The following is a 16164-nucleotide window of genomic DNA, read 5'->3' on the forward strand; positions in this document are numbered from 1 at the left end:
CCAAGCCATGGAAAATACCAAAATGATCTATCACCCAATGGAGGTATGCTTGCGCAGCCACACTATTGTAGTTAGTTTTAGTTTTTGCTCATATTAAACTGTTATGCTGCAATTTGTTCAGCAAAATTACATTAATCATTCTGAGCCTGGTCTGAAGTTATTCAAATGGGTTCTTGCATATTTAAAGAACCAGGGTCTGTAAAACACTAAGGGGTATGAAGCAACAAAACTACAAAGGGTTAACCCAGCAAGACAAGGAGAGTAGTTGCTAAGGGTAATCAAGTACAAGTTGAAGACATCAAGCAATCAGTCGTGGTACCTGGTAAGGTGACAGGTCCTCCAGTAGTGTGGGGGTCAATATCCTGGCTCCCTCTCCAGCAGTTGGTATCCAATAGTAACGGGATCCAAACCTGCGCACATGATGTCCCTGCTATCTGCTCGGCAGGACCCCATTTTGTTACTGGGAGTTAGGTAACAAAGGTAAGTTGGACTGGTGGAGTGGGCGCAGATTTAGTACATCCCTCCCTATGCAACATCTACCAAGTTACAGTGTGTAGTGACATGGGGAAGCACCTTTAGATCTTTAGATGATCTTTAAATCAGGAAACTGCTTTAATGTTAGATTTTTCAAATGACTGCAGTCTTTGCCTGGTCCCGGGTATTGAGGAGTGTACTCTGCACATAAGGTACCCCCGCATGCAAGGTGAAAATGACCCAGCCCACATGTGGAAGGCTAAAGCCTCGTACAAACGATCGGATTTTCCAACAGGAATTGTGTGATTACAGGCTGTTGTCAGAAAATACGACCGTTTGTACACTCCATCGGACAATTGTTATCAGATTTTCCGACAACAAATGTGGGATAGCATGCTTTAAAATTTTCCAACAACAAATGTGTGATGTCGGATATTCCAAACGTGTGTAAAATCCAAAGTACAAACAGGCATGCTCAGAAGCAATGCTCACCATAACACAACAATAGTAGAATTTGCCCTAAAGAGCTGAAAAAAACATGTCGTTTCGTGTTTGTTGGCTGACAATTCTTTGCCGTTTGTATGCAATAAAAGTTCATGGCCAACGCCCTTCGGACAGAGGTCCGAGGCTTGGTTCGCGGAAAATCCGATCGTGTGTACGAGGCTTAAGAAAGCTTGTCGTGCTAATTTATGTAAGTGGAACCTTCATATCTACTAGTTTCTGCAGTTAGCAAAATTTTGACTCAGTAATACAAAATAGATTTTGACTGCTGTGCATGTGGTTTTTTTTTGTCTTGCTGTGATTGTTAAATAGATTTATATTGAGCTCAAGAATATATGATTATTTATTAAATCTTGTACTAAATGCAATTGTATTTGCAGCCTTTGATAACTGATATAAAATGTAATTTGGTGTAATTGAGTAATCTGTCTCTGATTTTTATAGCACTTCACTCCAGGTTTTAATGGACAGCTCTACCCCTGGCATTCTTGTATGAAGACTCAATTTCCCCTGTCAAGTCAGGACCTATTTCACCCCCTTCCACCTTTACATTGCTGGTCCAACAGAGAGGAGTGGTAGTGGGAAGGGATAGTGCTACTAAGTGAAAACTTTTTAGATGAGATTAAGGTTTGCATATTAGAGAGGCCTAGGTTTCTGGAGCCCCAAGATAGTTTGGAAGACAGCTTAGACAACATGCAAGTGACTGCTACACATGTAATAGATTACTTGTATGTGAGTATGGACCTGTTTTGAATTTCTGAAAATAGAAGATAAAGAAATTGTCTTAGCATCACTGATTCCTTTCAAAAGTATTTATTAAATTAAAGTGTCAGTGCACCCAAAAAAACAATATTTTAAAGTTTTTAGTAGTTGCTGGCCAGCTAAACCACCTAGTACTTTCTTATAAATCCTTCTTACTTATTGTGTTTTTATTCTCAGGGCTTTAAAATTGACATAAATGGTAAATCTTGATGCATAAGTCCCCAAGATATATGTAGCCACCTATAACTGGACATTTCACTTTTGAGATGTTCTAATGTTTTATCAGAAGTAACTGGGTACTTTAAGTTCAGAAAACGTTAACTCAATCTCAGCATTGTGAAAATAAGTTCATCCTGACTGTGCCATTCTCGGTCTTCTCTGACTGGCAGAAGGCTTCCTAGATTGACTAAAAGATGAAGACTGAAGAGCAGGATAAGGAACAACACGTGCAGGTGTCCCTCTTTGTTCATTTTCTTGCATGTTTTGCCGGATCTCACTGAGTGTTTCACCGGGATTGTTAAGTAAGCGATGGAATAAGCTTTTTCGAGTGATTGGTTTCTCCTGGCAACGGAAAGTGACAGCAATACCTACTTGTGATTTCATCTCCCTAGAGAGTCCATCAGAGGTACCATCAAAACATCTGCCAATAGCAATTTCTTTTGCCAGTCGTGGGTTTTGATCAGTGACTGTATAAATTCCATAGTTGTGCCCTAGTGGGTCAACTGGAGCCAACATATTAAATGTTTCAGTATTGTTTCCTAGTGCAAGTGGTGGATGACGACTGAGATATTCTTCTAGAAGTCTGTTGATCTTTGTAACATGACAACTTCCTTGAGGTGTTACAGTGACCAAAGTTCGGTCTACTAAATCTTGGTCAAATAGCATTCCACTACACTTGAATTCTAGACAGGCTGCAGAACTACTTTCCACTTCCAGGTCCCTTACACTCCGTGTGTCTCTAAGTCCATACAGCTGACCTACTGTGTGGGTGTGAGTCCCTCCAATATTTCGTGTTCTAACCATATATTCCTGTGGTCCCTGTATTCCAATCTTAATGTAACAGGCACGAAACTCTTGTGGGTTTGGCCACCAGGACAGGTAGCTACCAATCCATGAAGTCAAGTCTGTCTCATCAAAGGGTACAACATTATACTCATATTTATCCTCTTCTGCTCTAAAAAAACGAAAGTGATTGTCCAAGATAGAAGCCTCTTCACAACCTTGTAAGTTTCTGTAGGCATAGATGGGGCCACGGTTTTCTGCCAAACTGTTTGGATTTGGCTTGGCCAGGTTAATTTTAAAAGCTGTCTTTTTACCAGCAGAATCGTCATGATCAGTTCGTTGATAATTTAGCTTAGATAAATAGGGCTGGGTCACCCCAATTACATTGGGATTTCGTTTGGGAGAAGATGGGGCAGCTTCAAGCTCTTCACCACCCATTGTAGCAGTGACATAGGCAGAATAAGCATCTGGTTTCACAGCATCACAGAATGCAGGGAGGCAGGCTCCATTTGAACCTGTTACCACACTGTCAAACCTACCCCATGCTCTAGGGTTTGATGAGAATCCTGGCATAGGTTCTAGATTTATTAGTGTCACAACAATTCCTTCTAGCTGTTCATTAACCATAAATTTCTCATTCATGAAAGTCCGTACCTTGACAAAACATCTCCTAAATTCTGGTACATCTAAATTAAAAAGCCTTCTTTCTCGTATTTCCAATTGTCCAATTAAAAAAGACCTTTCTTCCCTTTTTTTTCTTTTGTCCCCACTTGGCAACCTAAAATGGCTTTCTTCTTCCCATAGACCAGTCTGTGGATTTAAAGACCATAGTTTCATTTCTTTGACATGTTGAGGCATCTTAATTTGTTCTACATCCAATCTCACCTCCACTTTTCCAGTCTGGAGCAGGGAATTTGTACTGTCCTCCCTGAAGTCCAAATGAAACATTCCATAAGTCCTTAGAGGAGAAATATCTCCATCTCTGCTGACAAAATTTAAATCACTTGAAGCAGCAGAGGCAGAGCTGATGTTTCTGGGGTCCAGGAAAGTTAAACTGGCCTTAACAGTACTGTTGTAGGGTTCTCCAGAAGTCCTGCGGAAAGAATTTGGTGGTATTATAATCTCACCAATGGGGTCCTCCCCAAGTAAATCTCCAAGAGAAATTATATTGGTCACTCTAGGATTCAGATCAGTTGGGTCTTTTTTTCTCATTACTTTTACATCCTGATAGACAGTATTTCCTTTTGGATCAAATGGAATAACTTTTGTAGTCTCAACAAATTTTTCCTGACGGTCCACAAATGTAACTACCAATCTTTTAGTTCCCTCTGGAACTTCTAGAGTAAAATCCCCTTTATAGCCAGTAAATCCCTTGTTTTCTCCACTTAAAAAGATTTGCCCAAACCGAAGTGGTTCCCCAGTGTCATATGCAGTCACCCGTCCGCGAACCATAATCTTATATCGGGAGCACTCAGCACAGCCACATTGTACAACAACCATCACAGGGAGAATGTATCCTGGACACTTCACCTCTTGTAGTTTCATTTGTTTGACCCCACAGCAATAGTTTATCTCATCTTTACACTGGAGATTCGAGCTTAAGTGGTCCATGCATTGTGTGTTGGGACACCTGCCTACATTGTAGTAATAAGAGCCAGTTTTATTTTGAAAACAATCCATTGGTAGCTTGATCAAATGCTCATTTGGGGACTTGTTACAGAGGGATTCACTTTTACCTAAAAAAAAAAAAAGTTATTAAAAAAAGTTATAATTGCTGAAAAATATATGCCAATAAATTAATTGGTTACTTACTTATGACATTTAGATGGGCTACAGAGGACCTGATAACCCCCACTCCATTGCTTGCTTTGCACTGATATATTCCTCCATGTGTGGCTTGAATGTTTCTTAAAGTTAAACTTTTGTCATACTTGAGTGTGTGTTTGTCCAGCAATGTTCCATTGTGATACCTAAAACAGAAAACAAAATATTCAGTAACATGAATTGGAAGAGTTACTTCTAAGTACTGAGTGTTGAGTGAAACTAGAAGGCTCGTTCATAATTTCAATGGATTAATTCAAAGGTTCAGGAACAGAACACTTAAGCCCTGTACACACAATCGGTTTGTCCAATGAAAACAGACCGATGGACTCTTTTCATCGGACAAACCGATTGTGTGTGGGCCCCATCGTTTTTTTTCTCATCGGTGAAAAAAAATAGAACATGTTTTAAATTTTTCCTATGGATAAAAAACCAATAGAAAAATCTGATCGTCTGTGTGGAACTCCATCGGTCAAAAATCCATGCATGCTCAAAATCAAGTCGACGCATGCTCGGAAGCATTGAACTTCATTTTTTCCGGCTCGTCATAGTGTTGTACGTCACCGCGTTTTGGCCCGCTCAGATTTTTGACTGATGGTGTACACAAGACTGATGAAAGTCAGCTTCATCGGATATCCAACGAAAAAATCCATCGGATTAGATTCCATCAGATATGCGATCGTGTGTACAGGGCTTAAGATGAATACACCAATGATACAATGACTCATTGGTATTGAATGTCAGTTTATACTGGAGGTACTGTATTTTTATGAACATATAGTCATTTGAAGCAGGTTGATCTTTTATTTTGTCAGTTTGCAGGCCCATCTTATGGCGGCTGTGACATGATGAAAACAAAGTTACACTTCGTGATTTTAAAGTGCAAATAGTTTTGACATGATCCCAAAGGTGAACTGAGGGAACACAAAAGCAAACAGAAAATGTCTTGTTTACATAGAAAATTCAAATCTTTGTGCATTTTTTATTCATGGAAATGCATAGTACCATCCAGGTTCTGTACAATTTTGAGTCTTGGTATCTAGAGAAAACATAATCTTTTATACTTTACCGAAAAATTGGGCAGTATATTGAAAAAAATTTGCGTTCGATTCAGCTACTGCTTTATTATCCAAGGCCTCTGCTTTCAAAAAAATATATAAATCTTTGAATGTTGTTAAGTAATTTCCTAGCAAAAAATGCTGATTTGAACGTGTGTGAAAAATAAATTGCCCTGGATAGCAAATGGTTAAAGAAATGTATTCAAGAGTGTGTTTTCTGCTGTGATATGACCAGGGTTTTTTTTTCACAGAGAATAGGTGCAAGAACTCCTCCCTTCTTGACTCCACCCCCTACCCACCTCCAAGCACCGTTCCTTGGTTCCACCCCGTATCCACCTCTCGGTACCACCCCCTTTAGAGAAAACAGAGCCAAGTATAATTTTGTGGTGCTAAGTATTTTGTATGGATTTCGTTAATAATAACAAGAAAGGGAGTAAAATAGATCTAGCAACGATGGACACTATCAACAATAAATCCACCCCAGCAACAACAGACTACCGACAGCCAGCATCAATAGACCCTTTAGCAGCCAGCAACATTAGAGCCCTTTCTAAACAGTAGATTCCTCCCAGAAACTATTGACCCCCTGCAGCAAAAGACTCATCCTCCAGAACAATAGATCCCTCATCCGCAACAATAGATCCTCCCCAGCAACAATAGATTCCCGAGTAGCCAGCATAAATAGACCCTTTAGCAGCCAGCAACAAAGACCCCTCTCTCAACAGTACATCCCTCCCAGCAACGACTGACCTCCCAGAAACATAAGACCTGCCACAGCAACAATAGACCCCTCACGAGCAAAATAAAAAACTCCCTAGAAACAATAGACTCCCTTCCTTCACAAAAATAGATCCCCTTCAGTAGCAATAGATTTCCCAGCAGCCAGCATCAATAGACCTTCCAGCACACCCCAGCAACCCTTCGCCATTACAATACATTCAGTTCTGGAGGTGCCTAAACTGCGTTCCCCTGTGTTCCCGCTGAAAAAAAGCCCTGCATATGACTTTCTGTTAGAGGGGGGTTATATTTGTTCTCCATTGCCCCACTGTACGAAGTTATATAGCCACCATCTCTTACTTGCTCCCAAGATGAATTACGGACTATAATGGGCTCAGAGATGTGTAGTGTTCTTAACTAATGTGCACTGCATGTTCTAAACACAGGAAACGGAGGGGGGAAGGGAAAGGTTTGTGAGCTCACATAGGATGTTACAAGAAGGTAGAATAACAGAGTAAGAAATAATTTGATTAAATAGTGAATGTGTATCGATTATTTTTGGAGAATAAGGATATTATTTATTGTCACTTTAACAGGATGTAAATTCAGCAATAAACAGCTGTGCAGATATAAATCCTTGCCTCCATTAGACCAAAAAGTATTGAAGGTGCCATATCCCTAATAATTTAAACAATAAGAAAAACAAATGGGACTTTTAAGGCACCAAACTTAAAACACAATAATTATATAAAAATCAGATTTTATTATTGTTCCATCATTAAAAAACAGGGCCAAAAGGTTCAATATTCTTAATAAAAACAGATATGCACAGAACAGATAATCAATATATATTGAGAACAACCACACAGAACATCTTCAATGTGCAATCTTAAATATGCATTAATGTTGCAAATTCTACCACTTTAGGGCTTATTGTCACAAGACAATGTAGTTATGTGTGGTGGTTCTCAATATATATTGATTAATTGTTCTGTTTTTTTAATGATGGGACAATAATAAAATAATAAAATGTGCTTATTTATACTTATTTTGTTGTAAGTTTGTTGCCTTAACCACTTCAGCCCCTTTTACGATTCGGCACTGCGCCGCTTTAACTGACAATTGCGCGGTTGTGCAACGTGGCTCCCAAACAAAATTCACGTCCTTTTTTTCTCACAAATAGAGCTTTCTTCTGGTGGTATTTGGTCAACTCTGCGATTTTGATTTTTTTGAGCTATGAACAAAAATAGAGCGACAAAATATTTTTTACCTTTTGCTATAATTAATATCCCCACAAAATATCTAAAAAAAACTAATTTTTCCTCAGTTTAGGACGATAGGCATTCTTCTACATATTTTTGGTAAACAAAAATTGCAATAAGCGTCTATTGATTGGTTTGCGCAAAAGTTATAGGGCCAGATCCTCAAACGAATTACCCCGCCGTATCTATGGATACGCCACGTAATTTCAAAGTTCCAGCGTCGTATCTCTGTTTTGTATCCACAAAACAAGATACGACGGAATCTGGGCTCGATCCGACAGGCGTATGTCTTAGTACGCCGTCTGATCGTAGGTGCATATTTACGCTGGTCGCTAGGTGGCGTTTCCGTCGAATTGCGCGTTGAGTATGCAAATTAGCTAGATACGGCGATCCACGAACGTACGTCCGGCCGGCGCATTTTTTTACGTCGTTTGCGTTCGGCTTTTTCCGGCGTATAGTTACCCCTGCTATATGAGGCGTATCCTATGTTAAGTATGGCCGTCGTTCCCGCGTCAAATTTTGAAAATGTTACGTCGTTTGCGTTGTCGTTCGCGAATAGGGCTTTGCGTAGAATGACGTCACCGTCGTAAGCATCGGCTTGTTCCGGTTTAATTTCGAGCATGCGCACTGGGATACCCCCACGGACGGCGCATGCGCCGTTAAAAAAAAACGTCATTTACGTCGGGTCACGACGTATTAACATAAAACACGCCCCCATCACATACATTTGAATTGCGCACCCTTACGCCACCTAAGTTACACTACGCCGCCGTAACTTACGGCGGGAAATCTTTGTGGATACAAAAAAAAGTAAGTTACGGTGGCGTAGTGTATCTGAGATACACTACGCCGGACGGAGAGAAGCACCGCGCTTTGTGGATCTGGCCCATAGTGTCTACAAAATAGGGGATCATTTTATGGCATTTTTATTAATATTTTTTTCACTAGTAATGGTGGCGATTTTTATCGTGACTGCGACATTATGGCGGACACATCGGACAATTTTGACGCTATTTTGGAACCATTGTCATTTATACAGCGATAAATGCTATAAAAATGCACTGATTACTGTGTAAATGACACTGACAGGGGAAGGGTTAACCACTAGGGGGCAAGGAAGGGGTTAAGTGTGTCCTAGGGAGTGATTCTAACTGTGTGGGGGCTGGACTTACTGTGACACGACACTGATCACTGCTCCCGATGACAGGGAGCATACGATCAGTGTCCTGTCACTAGGCAGAACAGGGAAATAACTTCTTTACACAGGCATCCCCCCGTTCTGGAGCCACGTGACACGATCGTGGGACACCGGCGGACATTGAGTCCACGGGTCCCACGGGCACGGGGTTCGCGCAGGGGCGCGCGCATGCCCACACCGCGGCAAGTACATGTACGCCCATTTGCCTGTCCGTGCCATTCTGCCGACATTAAAAGTGCGTGCGGCGGTCGGTAAGTGGTTAAAGGTCGCATTCCAGATGTTTTACTTATTAATAAACTTATTAGGGATGTGGCATCTGCAATACTTTGAGGTTTAATTGAGGCAATGATTTATATCTGCACAGCTGTTTATTGCTGAATTTACATCCTGTTAAAGTGACAATAAATAATATCCGTATATAAGAAATATTATACAGAAATATTGTGAATCGTCTATTCAAACAGCAGATGGAGCTATAGCTTCCTATTTATATTTTTAACTTAATTCCATTTAGTTTTCAACTGTGCTGAAAGAAGACTGTTAACAGAATCTAATCAGAGTCATCAAAGCAGCATCTCTTCCCTTCTCAGATGGTTTAGTCTAGGTTTCAAACAGAGCCTCAACGCAAGCTGCTATTGAAAATGTAATTATTGAATAGACATTTTTAATTTATTGTTATAGGCACATATTATCTGTGCACTATTCAGCAGTGTTCTGGCTACAGCTGTTCTGTAGTATTTTAACAAATTTATTCTTACCAGTAGTATTTAGTGGGAACTGGATTTCCAGTTGCTTCGCAGCACATGGTCACTTTGTGTCCTATTCTTCTGATTTTTGAGTAGGGATTTTGTACCATGTATGGTTTTTCTGAAAGAATTAATATAAGTACTATAACATAGTTACATCAGCTAAGAATCAACAATGAATAGTTTCCTTTTAAATACCATCAAATTATTTGTTTATGGGATTTTATTTGAATCTATCATTATTCTGTATTTTCGGCTAATGTCTGTTATAAAGTCTTTGGATACTTTACCCATTCACTTATTGCAAAGTAAAAATAAATAACACTAGTTTAAAACATTACTTTATCCAAAATATTATCCAAAATATTAATAATTTATCACTTTATAATAAAAAGCTAAAATATGGACCTACAAGGCTTTCATTCCTCCTGTCTTTTGGGCTGTCTTTAAAAACTCTAACTGTAAATTTAAAGGTTCAGATTTTTTCACATTTGCATAAAAAGATATCCAACCCTTCAAGAAGTAGAGCATATTTACTTTACAAAGTGATTTTTCACTTAAAGGGTTACTATAGTAAAAAAAAAATGTTGCTTTAAAATAACAAACATGTTATACTTACCTCCACTGTGCAGTTAGTTTTGCACAGAGTGGCCCAGATCCACGTCTTCTGTGGTCCCTCGGCGGCTGTCTCTGGTCCTCCCCGCAAGAACTCACCACAGTCATGCGAGAGCGCTCGCATGGTAGTGAGTCTTTGCGGGCACGCTCCCGTGCCATAGCCGCTCACTGTATCACTCGGCCCCGCCCCTCGGCGCGCTGCGTCACTGGATGTGATTGACAGCAGCGCCAGCCAATGGCTGTGCTGCTCTCAATCTATCAGCTCTAGCCAATCAGCGGCCAGGCTGAGCGGCGAAGAGGATCTCGAGACCGAGTGCGGGACTTTCGAGGGGTCAGGTAAGTAAAACGGGGGCTCAGGGGGGGGGGCGTCATCAGATGTTTTTTCACCTTAATGCATAGATTGCATTAAGGTGAAAAAAATGTTTTCTTTACAACTCCTTTAATCCCCATACACACATGCAGAAAGTCAGAAGACATCGTCCGGTTAAAAAAAAAAAAAAGACTGACATTCGAACCGTGTGTATGCCACCCTGTCCAGCAGAGGCCGGCTTCTGTTGGATGAGTATGCTAGAAAACCAGCAGCCGGCCGACTCCCGATCAGCACTCTCAGCCAATGGCGGAGATTGCTGATCAGAGTGTTCTGGCGGGGGGGGGGCATTCTTCCTGTCAGAACACAACATTTCAGCACGGGAGATCGCTGTACTAATTTTGCATGGTTAGTACAGCAGCTCCGGCTGGAACTGACAGTTTTTTTTTTACTAGGTTGAACAGAGTGTGTACCAGGCTTTAGCTTAGTGAATGAGGTGAAGCTTTGTTGACTTCAAACGTACAGTTGTGCTCATAAGTTTACATACCCTTGCAGAACTTATGATTTCTTGGCCATTTTTCAGATAATATGAATGATAACACAAAAACTTTTCTTTCACTTATGGTTAGTGTAACGGAACCCCAAATGGGACAGGGGTTAAATCCGTTTAAGATATTCCATTCCGAACCCAAGACAGCTATCGACACTCCACAGTCAGGCAAACAAACCCCAATAACGAGACACTGCTCTGTTTGAGGTTCAAAACGAATAGACCTTTAATGAGAAAATCAGGCTCTTATATACAGTTAGAGAAGGTAAACAAAACATAAATTAACATGAGCTAATTAACTAATCATTTACCCAGATAAGGTGACTCTGAGATATGACCATTTCAAGGTAGACATCCCGGCTCCTCTCACCTGCTATACAATACACATTCTTTTAGTAGACATTTACATGAGCTAATTAACTACAGCTGATAAGTCAGACATCTGACCTTTAGACTGTCTGTTAACTTGCAATACACATTTATCATTAATAGCCCTTCACACAATACAGGGTCAATTAGCACCACACAATGAAAAGATCTTAGGAGCCATCCTAGATTTATTTACATCACAGTAGCAGATGACATTAACACCTAATAGTCTGTGTTCCCACATTGAATGAGTCACTCTTTCAATTAACCTGTTGAGTTCAGAATCAACAATCTGTAAAAAGTTCTTCCAGATCTCCTAGAATATATTGTGAATTACAGACCCATGTTAAATCAATCCAAGATATGTCCATTATTTCCTGGCTCATACTTTGTAAGAGCTTCTGGATTCCATGGGCCCTTCCGTTACATGTCTCCCATTTCGGCAGGAGACTAACCTAGGAGGAGACCCCAGACGGGTTGACTCCGAAGTTAGTCCATAGTTCCATTCCTCTAATGCCTGGACAACCTATTAGCATTGCCATTTTGTTTACCAGGTCGGTAGCTGATGGTGAAGTTGTAAGGTTGCAGGGTGAATAATGAAATTCAGTTCTGGAACAGTCACTTGCTTTGCTCTCTCAATGGCTCCCAAAACTTGTTGCTGATGCTCTTGGGAGAGATAAGGCACAACCTGGATGCAAATCCCATTTAACCTTTTGACAATTTCAGCCTGTTTGTGCATTTCAATGTTCAAGCCAACGGGACATCTCATAATACATGACGTAGTGTTGTTGCATCTCCAATTTCTCACTGGCCAACTTCTCACATTCCAATTTTAGACTGTGATATTGTGCCTGATCTAAGGTACATGTCGGGGAAGATAGTCTTACCCGGGTCTCAGCAGGGTAAGACTTCCAGCAGCACGGGTCTGGGCACAGGTAGTCACTGGGTTGGCTTCAGCGGGGCACATCGGGGCGTAAGCAGAAACAAGGGGGCCAAATCATTCCCCAGTAGTACATCCGCTGGCAAATCCTTCATCACCCCCACATTCACGTGTCCCGAACCAACCCCCCAATCCAGGTAGACACGGGCAACGGGTAGCCGGAAGACGGTGCCTCCCGCTACTCTTACAGCTACAGTGTCTCCGGTGTGCTGGCTCTCTGGGATGAGGTTCTTCTGTAGCAGGGTCATGGTGGCACCAGTATCACGTAGGACATTGGCTACCTTTCCATTGACCCAGATAGTCTGCTGTGTTGCTGCCTGTTGTCCTGGTTAGCTGCTTGTACTGGATCTGCCTCGTGCAGGATGCCCCAATGTTCATTCTCCTCAACGCCTCCTCCTGGGCCGCAGGCATGGATATGTGGGGGTTTCCCCTTACTGGCTGTCTCCATGACTGTGACTGCCTGGGTGGATTCAACAGACACTAGCTTTTTGTGCCCTAGCTGTTTACACCCAAATCACTTGATGGGTTGTGAGTAGCCCTGGGGGTTGAACCTAGGCTGCTGAGGATAAGTGTTCACTGGAGGTGGTGCTGTAGGGCGGTACGACTGGGGTTGGTAGGCAATAGCTAGAGGGGGTGCCGCTGATCGATAATCCACCCGAGCTGTTGTCTTGACCACAGAGTTATCCAGTTTGCGGGTGTCTGTGTATTCATCCGCCAGGCGAGCTGCTTCAGACAAGGAGAAAGGTTTTCGGTCCCGGACCCACTCTCTGACTTCCAGGGACAGTTTGTCAAAGAAGTGCTCCAGCAGGAACACCTGCAGCACCTCTTCCCCAGATTCTGCTTGGCATCCATCGACCCAGTGGGATGCAGTGCGGTGTAGGTGGCATGCCCACTCGGTATATGAGTCTCCAGTCTGCTTGCTCGTCTCTCGGAACCGCCTCCGGTATGCCTCTGGTGTGAAGGCATACCTGGCCAAAAGTATAATAGTTCTTCCAGATCTCCTAGAATATATTGTGAATTACAGACCCATGTTAAAGCAATCCAAGATATGTCCATTATTTCCTGGCTCATACTTTGTAAGAGCTTCTGGATTCCACGGGCCCTCCCGTTACAGTTAGTGTTTGGCCGAAGCCATATATTATCAATCAACTGTGTTTACTCTTTTTAAATCATAATCACAACAGAAACTACCCAAATGACCCTGATCAAAAGTTTACATACCCCTGTTCTTCATACCATGTATTGCCCCCTTTAACATCAATGACAGCTTGAAGTCTTTTGTGGTATTTGTGGATGAGGCTCTTTATCTTCTCAGATGGTAAAGCTGCCCATTCCCCTTGGCAAAAAGCCTCCAGTTCCAGTAAATTTTTGGGCTGTGTTGCATGAATTGCACGTTTGAGATCTCCCCAGAGTGGCTCAATGATATTGAGGTCAGGAGACTGAGATGGCTACTCCAGAACCTTCACTTTATTCTGCTGTAGCCAATGACAGGTCGACTTGGCCTTGTGTTTTGGATCATTGCCATGTTGGAATATCCAAGTATGTCCCATGTGCAGCTTCCTGACTGATGAATGCAAATGTTCCTCCAGTATTATATAATAACATACTGCATTCATCTTGCCATCAATTTTGACCAAATTTCCTGTGCCTTTATAGCGCACTCATCCCCAAAACATCAGCGATCCACCTCCGTGTTTCACAGTAGGAATGGTATACCTTTCATCATAGGCCTTGTTGACTCCTCTGTAAATGTAGCGTTGTTGCCAAAAAGGTAAATTTTGCCTTTATTTTTCTTTCCTGAAGTGTCCTTTTTTGGGAGGACTTTTTTATTTATTTTTAGTCCACCATGGCTTATACAATGGAGACATAATCACTTTTGAATATATGCTCTTATAATGCTAAAGGTTGAAATATTTCCTCCAAGAGAGGGCAAATCTTGTACCAAAGTCAATTTACTCTTCCTACAAGAAACTCACTTTCAGACTAATTCTCTTCCCTCTTGCTCCAACAGATATTTTACCCGGTGGTTCCATAGTACCAATCCCGTCCAGAAGGCTAAAGGAGTTTCTATCACTTTTCACAAAGCCTTGCCTATTGATTTATTTGTCAAGTTTTACCTTTGGGGAACCAAAGTTACAGTGGCAAATACATATCTGCCAAACACCAAACAAAGTCTAAAAGTGATGGGATATCTGGGAATATTGTTTGGTTTCATGGAAGGGAGACTCAATATGGGTGGTGATTTTAATCTTCCAATGGACCCGCAGTTGGATACCTCTTCATCCATTCTCTAGGTTGAAGATGTTGAAGCGTATTTTATATGACCACCATTTAATAGACGTCTGTAGGATATTGCACCCTAAATCAAGAGATTACACTTCTTTTTCTACGGTCCATCAATTCTATAGTCAAATTGACTATTTTTTGTGGACCATAATTGTCTAGAGTGGTCACCAGTATGTGACATTGGTACTATGGTTTGGTCAGACCATGCACCTCTTTTTTTGACACTTAAAATCTCTTCAGTTCCACTAAAGCCCTGTACACACGATCGGTCCATCCGATGAAAACGGTCTGATGGATTCTGAGCATGCGTGGATTTTTAACCGATGGACGTGCCTACAAACGATCGCTTTTTTTTTTATCGGTTAGGTATCCATCGGTTAAATTTAAAACAAGATTGCTTTTTTTAACCTATGGATAAATAACTGATGGGGCCCACACACGATCGGTTTGGACCGATGAAAATGGTCCATCAGACTGTTCTCATCCGATTAAGCGATCGTGTGTACGCGGCCTTAGAGAATGGACGTGGCGTCTGAACGCCGCACTGTTCTACTCACCAATCTTTAAGCTCATCTGCTACTAAAGAAGACAACTTACATAGCAGACTCTCCATTACCTACTTTCGATGAAGATACAATGGAAGAACTAGGAACTCCAGGAAGAGGTCGCTAAGGCTATTGAAAATACTTCCGGCAGGTAGGGATGAGCTTCGAGTTCGAGTCGAACTCATATTCGACTCGAACATTGCCTGTTCGCCTGTTCAGCGAACAACGAACAATTAGGGGTGTTCGCGGCAAATTCGAAAAGCCGCGGAACACCCTGTTAAAGTCTATGGGAGAAATCTAAAGTGTTCATTTTAAAGGCTAATATGCAAGTTATTGTCCTAAAAAGTGTTTGGGGACCCGGGCCCTGTCCCAGGAAACATGTATCAATGCAAAGGTACAGTGTACCCCATTATCAATTTACATAGGGGGGGGCCAGGATCTGGGGGTCCCCTTTGTTAAAGGGGTCTTCCAGATTCTGATAAGCCCCCCGCCCGCAGACCCCCACAACCACCGGGCAAGGGTTGTGGGGATGAGGCCCTTGTCCCCATCAACATGGGGACATCCTCCCCATGCTGAGGGCATGTGGCCTGGTGCGGTTCAGGAGAGGGGGGGGGGCCGCACTCTGTCCCCCCCTCTTTTCTGCGGCCGGCCAGGTTAACGTGCTCGGATAAGGGTCTGGTGTGGATTTTTGGGGGAACTCCACGCCATTTTTTTTTAAATTTGGGGTGGAGTTCCCCTTAAAATCCACACCAGATCTGAAGGGTCTGGTATGGATATTTGGGGGGAACCCCACGTCATTTTTTTTTTAAATTGACGGCGGGGCTCCCCTTAATATCCATATCAGACCTGAAGGGCCTGTTAATGGAAGTTGGGGGGACCCCCAGCTTTTTTATTTTTATTTTTTATGAATGAATCATCTCTGAATTGCCAGAGACGACAATTCATTAGAGCCGCAAAGCCGGTTTTAAATGCCTTTTTTCCTTTCAGAAATGACACTTTGTGCAGGGACAG

General features: G+C 41.9%; 1 protein-coding gene across 2 annotated transcripts in view; it reads right to left on the bottom strand.

The window, feature by feature from the left end:
• Positions 1–1772: 1772 nt before the first annotated feature.
• The window catches only part of CILP2 (cartilage intermediate layer protein 2), an 86626-nt gene continuing 72234 nt past the window's right edge, over positions 1773–16164 (bottom strand). For both annotated transcript variants that reach the window (XM_040320539.1, XM_040320550.1), the window contains 3 exons: positions 9554–9662; positions 4552–4709; positions 1773–4475 (listed from right to left, as the gene is read on the bottom strand). In XM_040320539.1, the coding sequence (XP_040176473.1) occupies positions 2086–4475; positions 4552–4709; positions 9554–9662 (2657 nt within the window). In that variant the 3' untranslated portion in view covers positions 1773–2085. The remainder of the gene's footprint in view (positions 4476–4551; positions 4710–9553; positions 9663–16164) is intronic.

Source organism: Rana temporaria, chromosome 1 (genome assembly GCF_905171775.1).
Source record: "Rana temporaria chromosome 1, aRanTem1.1, whole genome shotgun sequence".
NCBI lineage: Eukaryota > Metazoa > Chordata > Amphibia > Anura > Ranidae > Rana > Rana temporaria.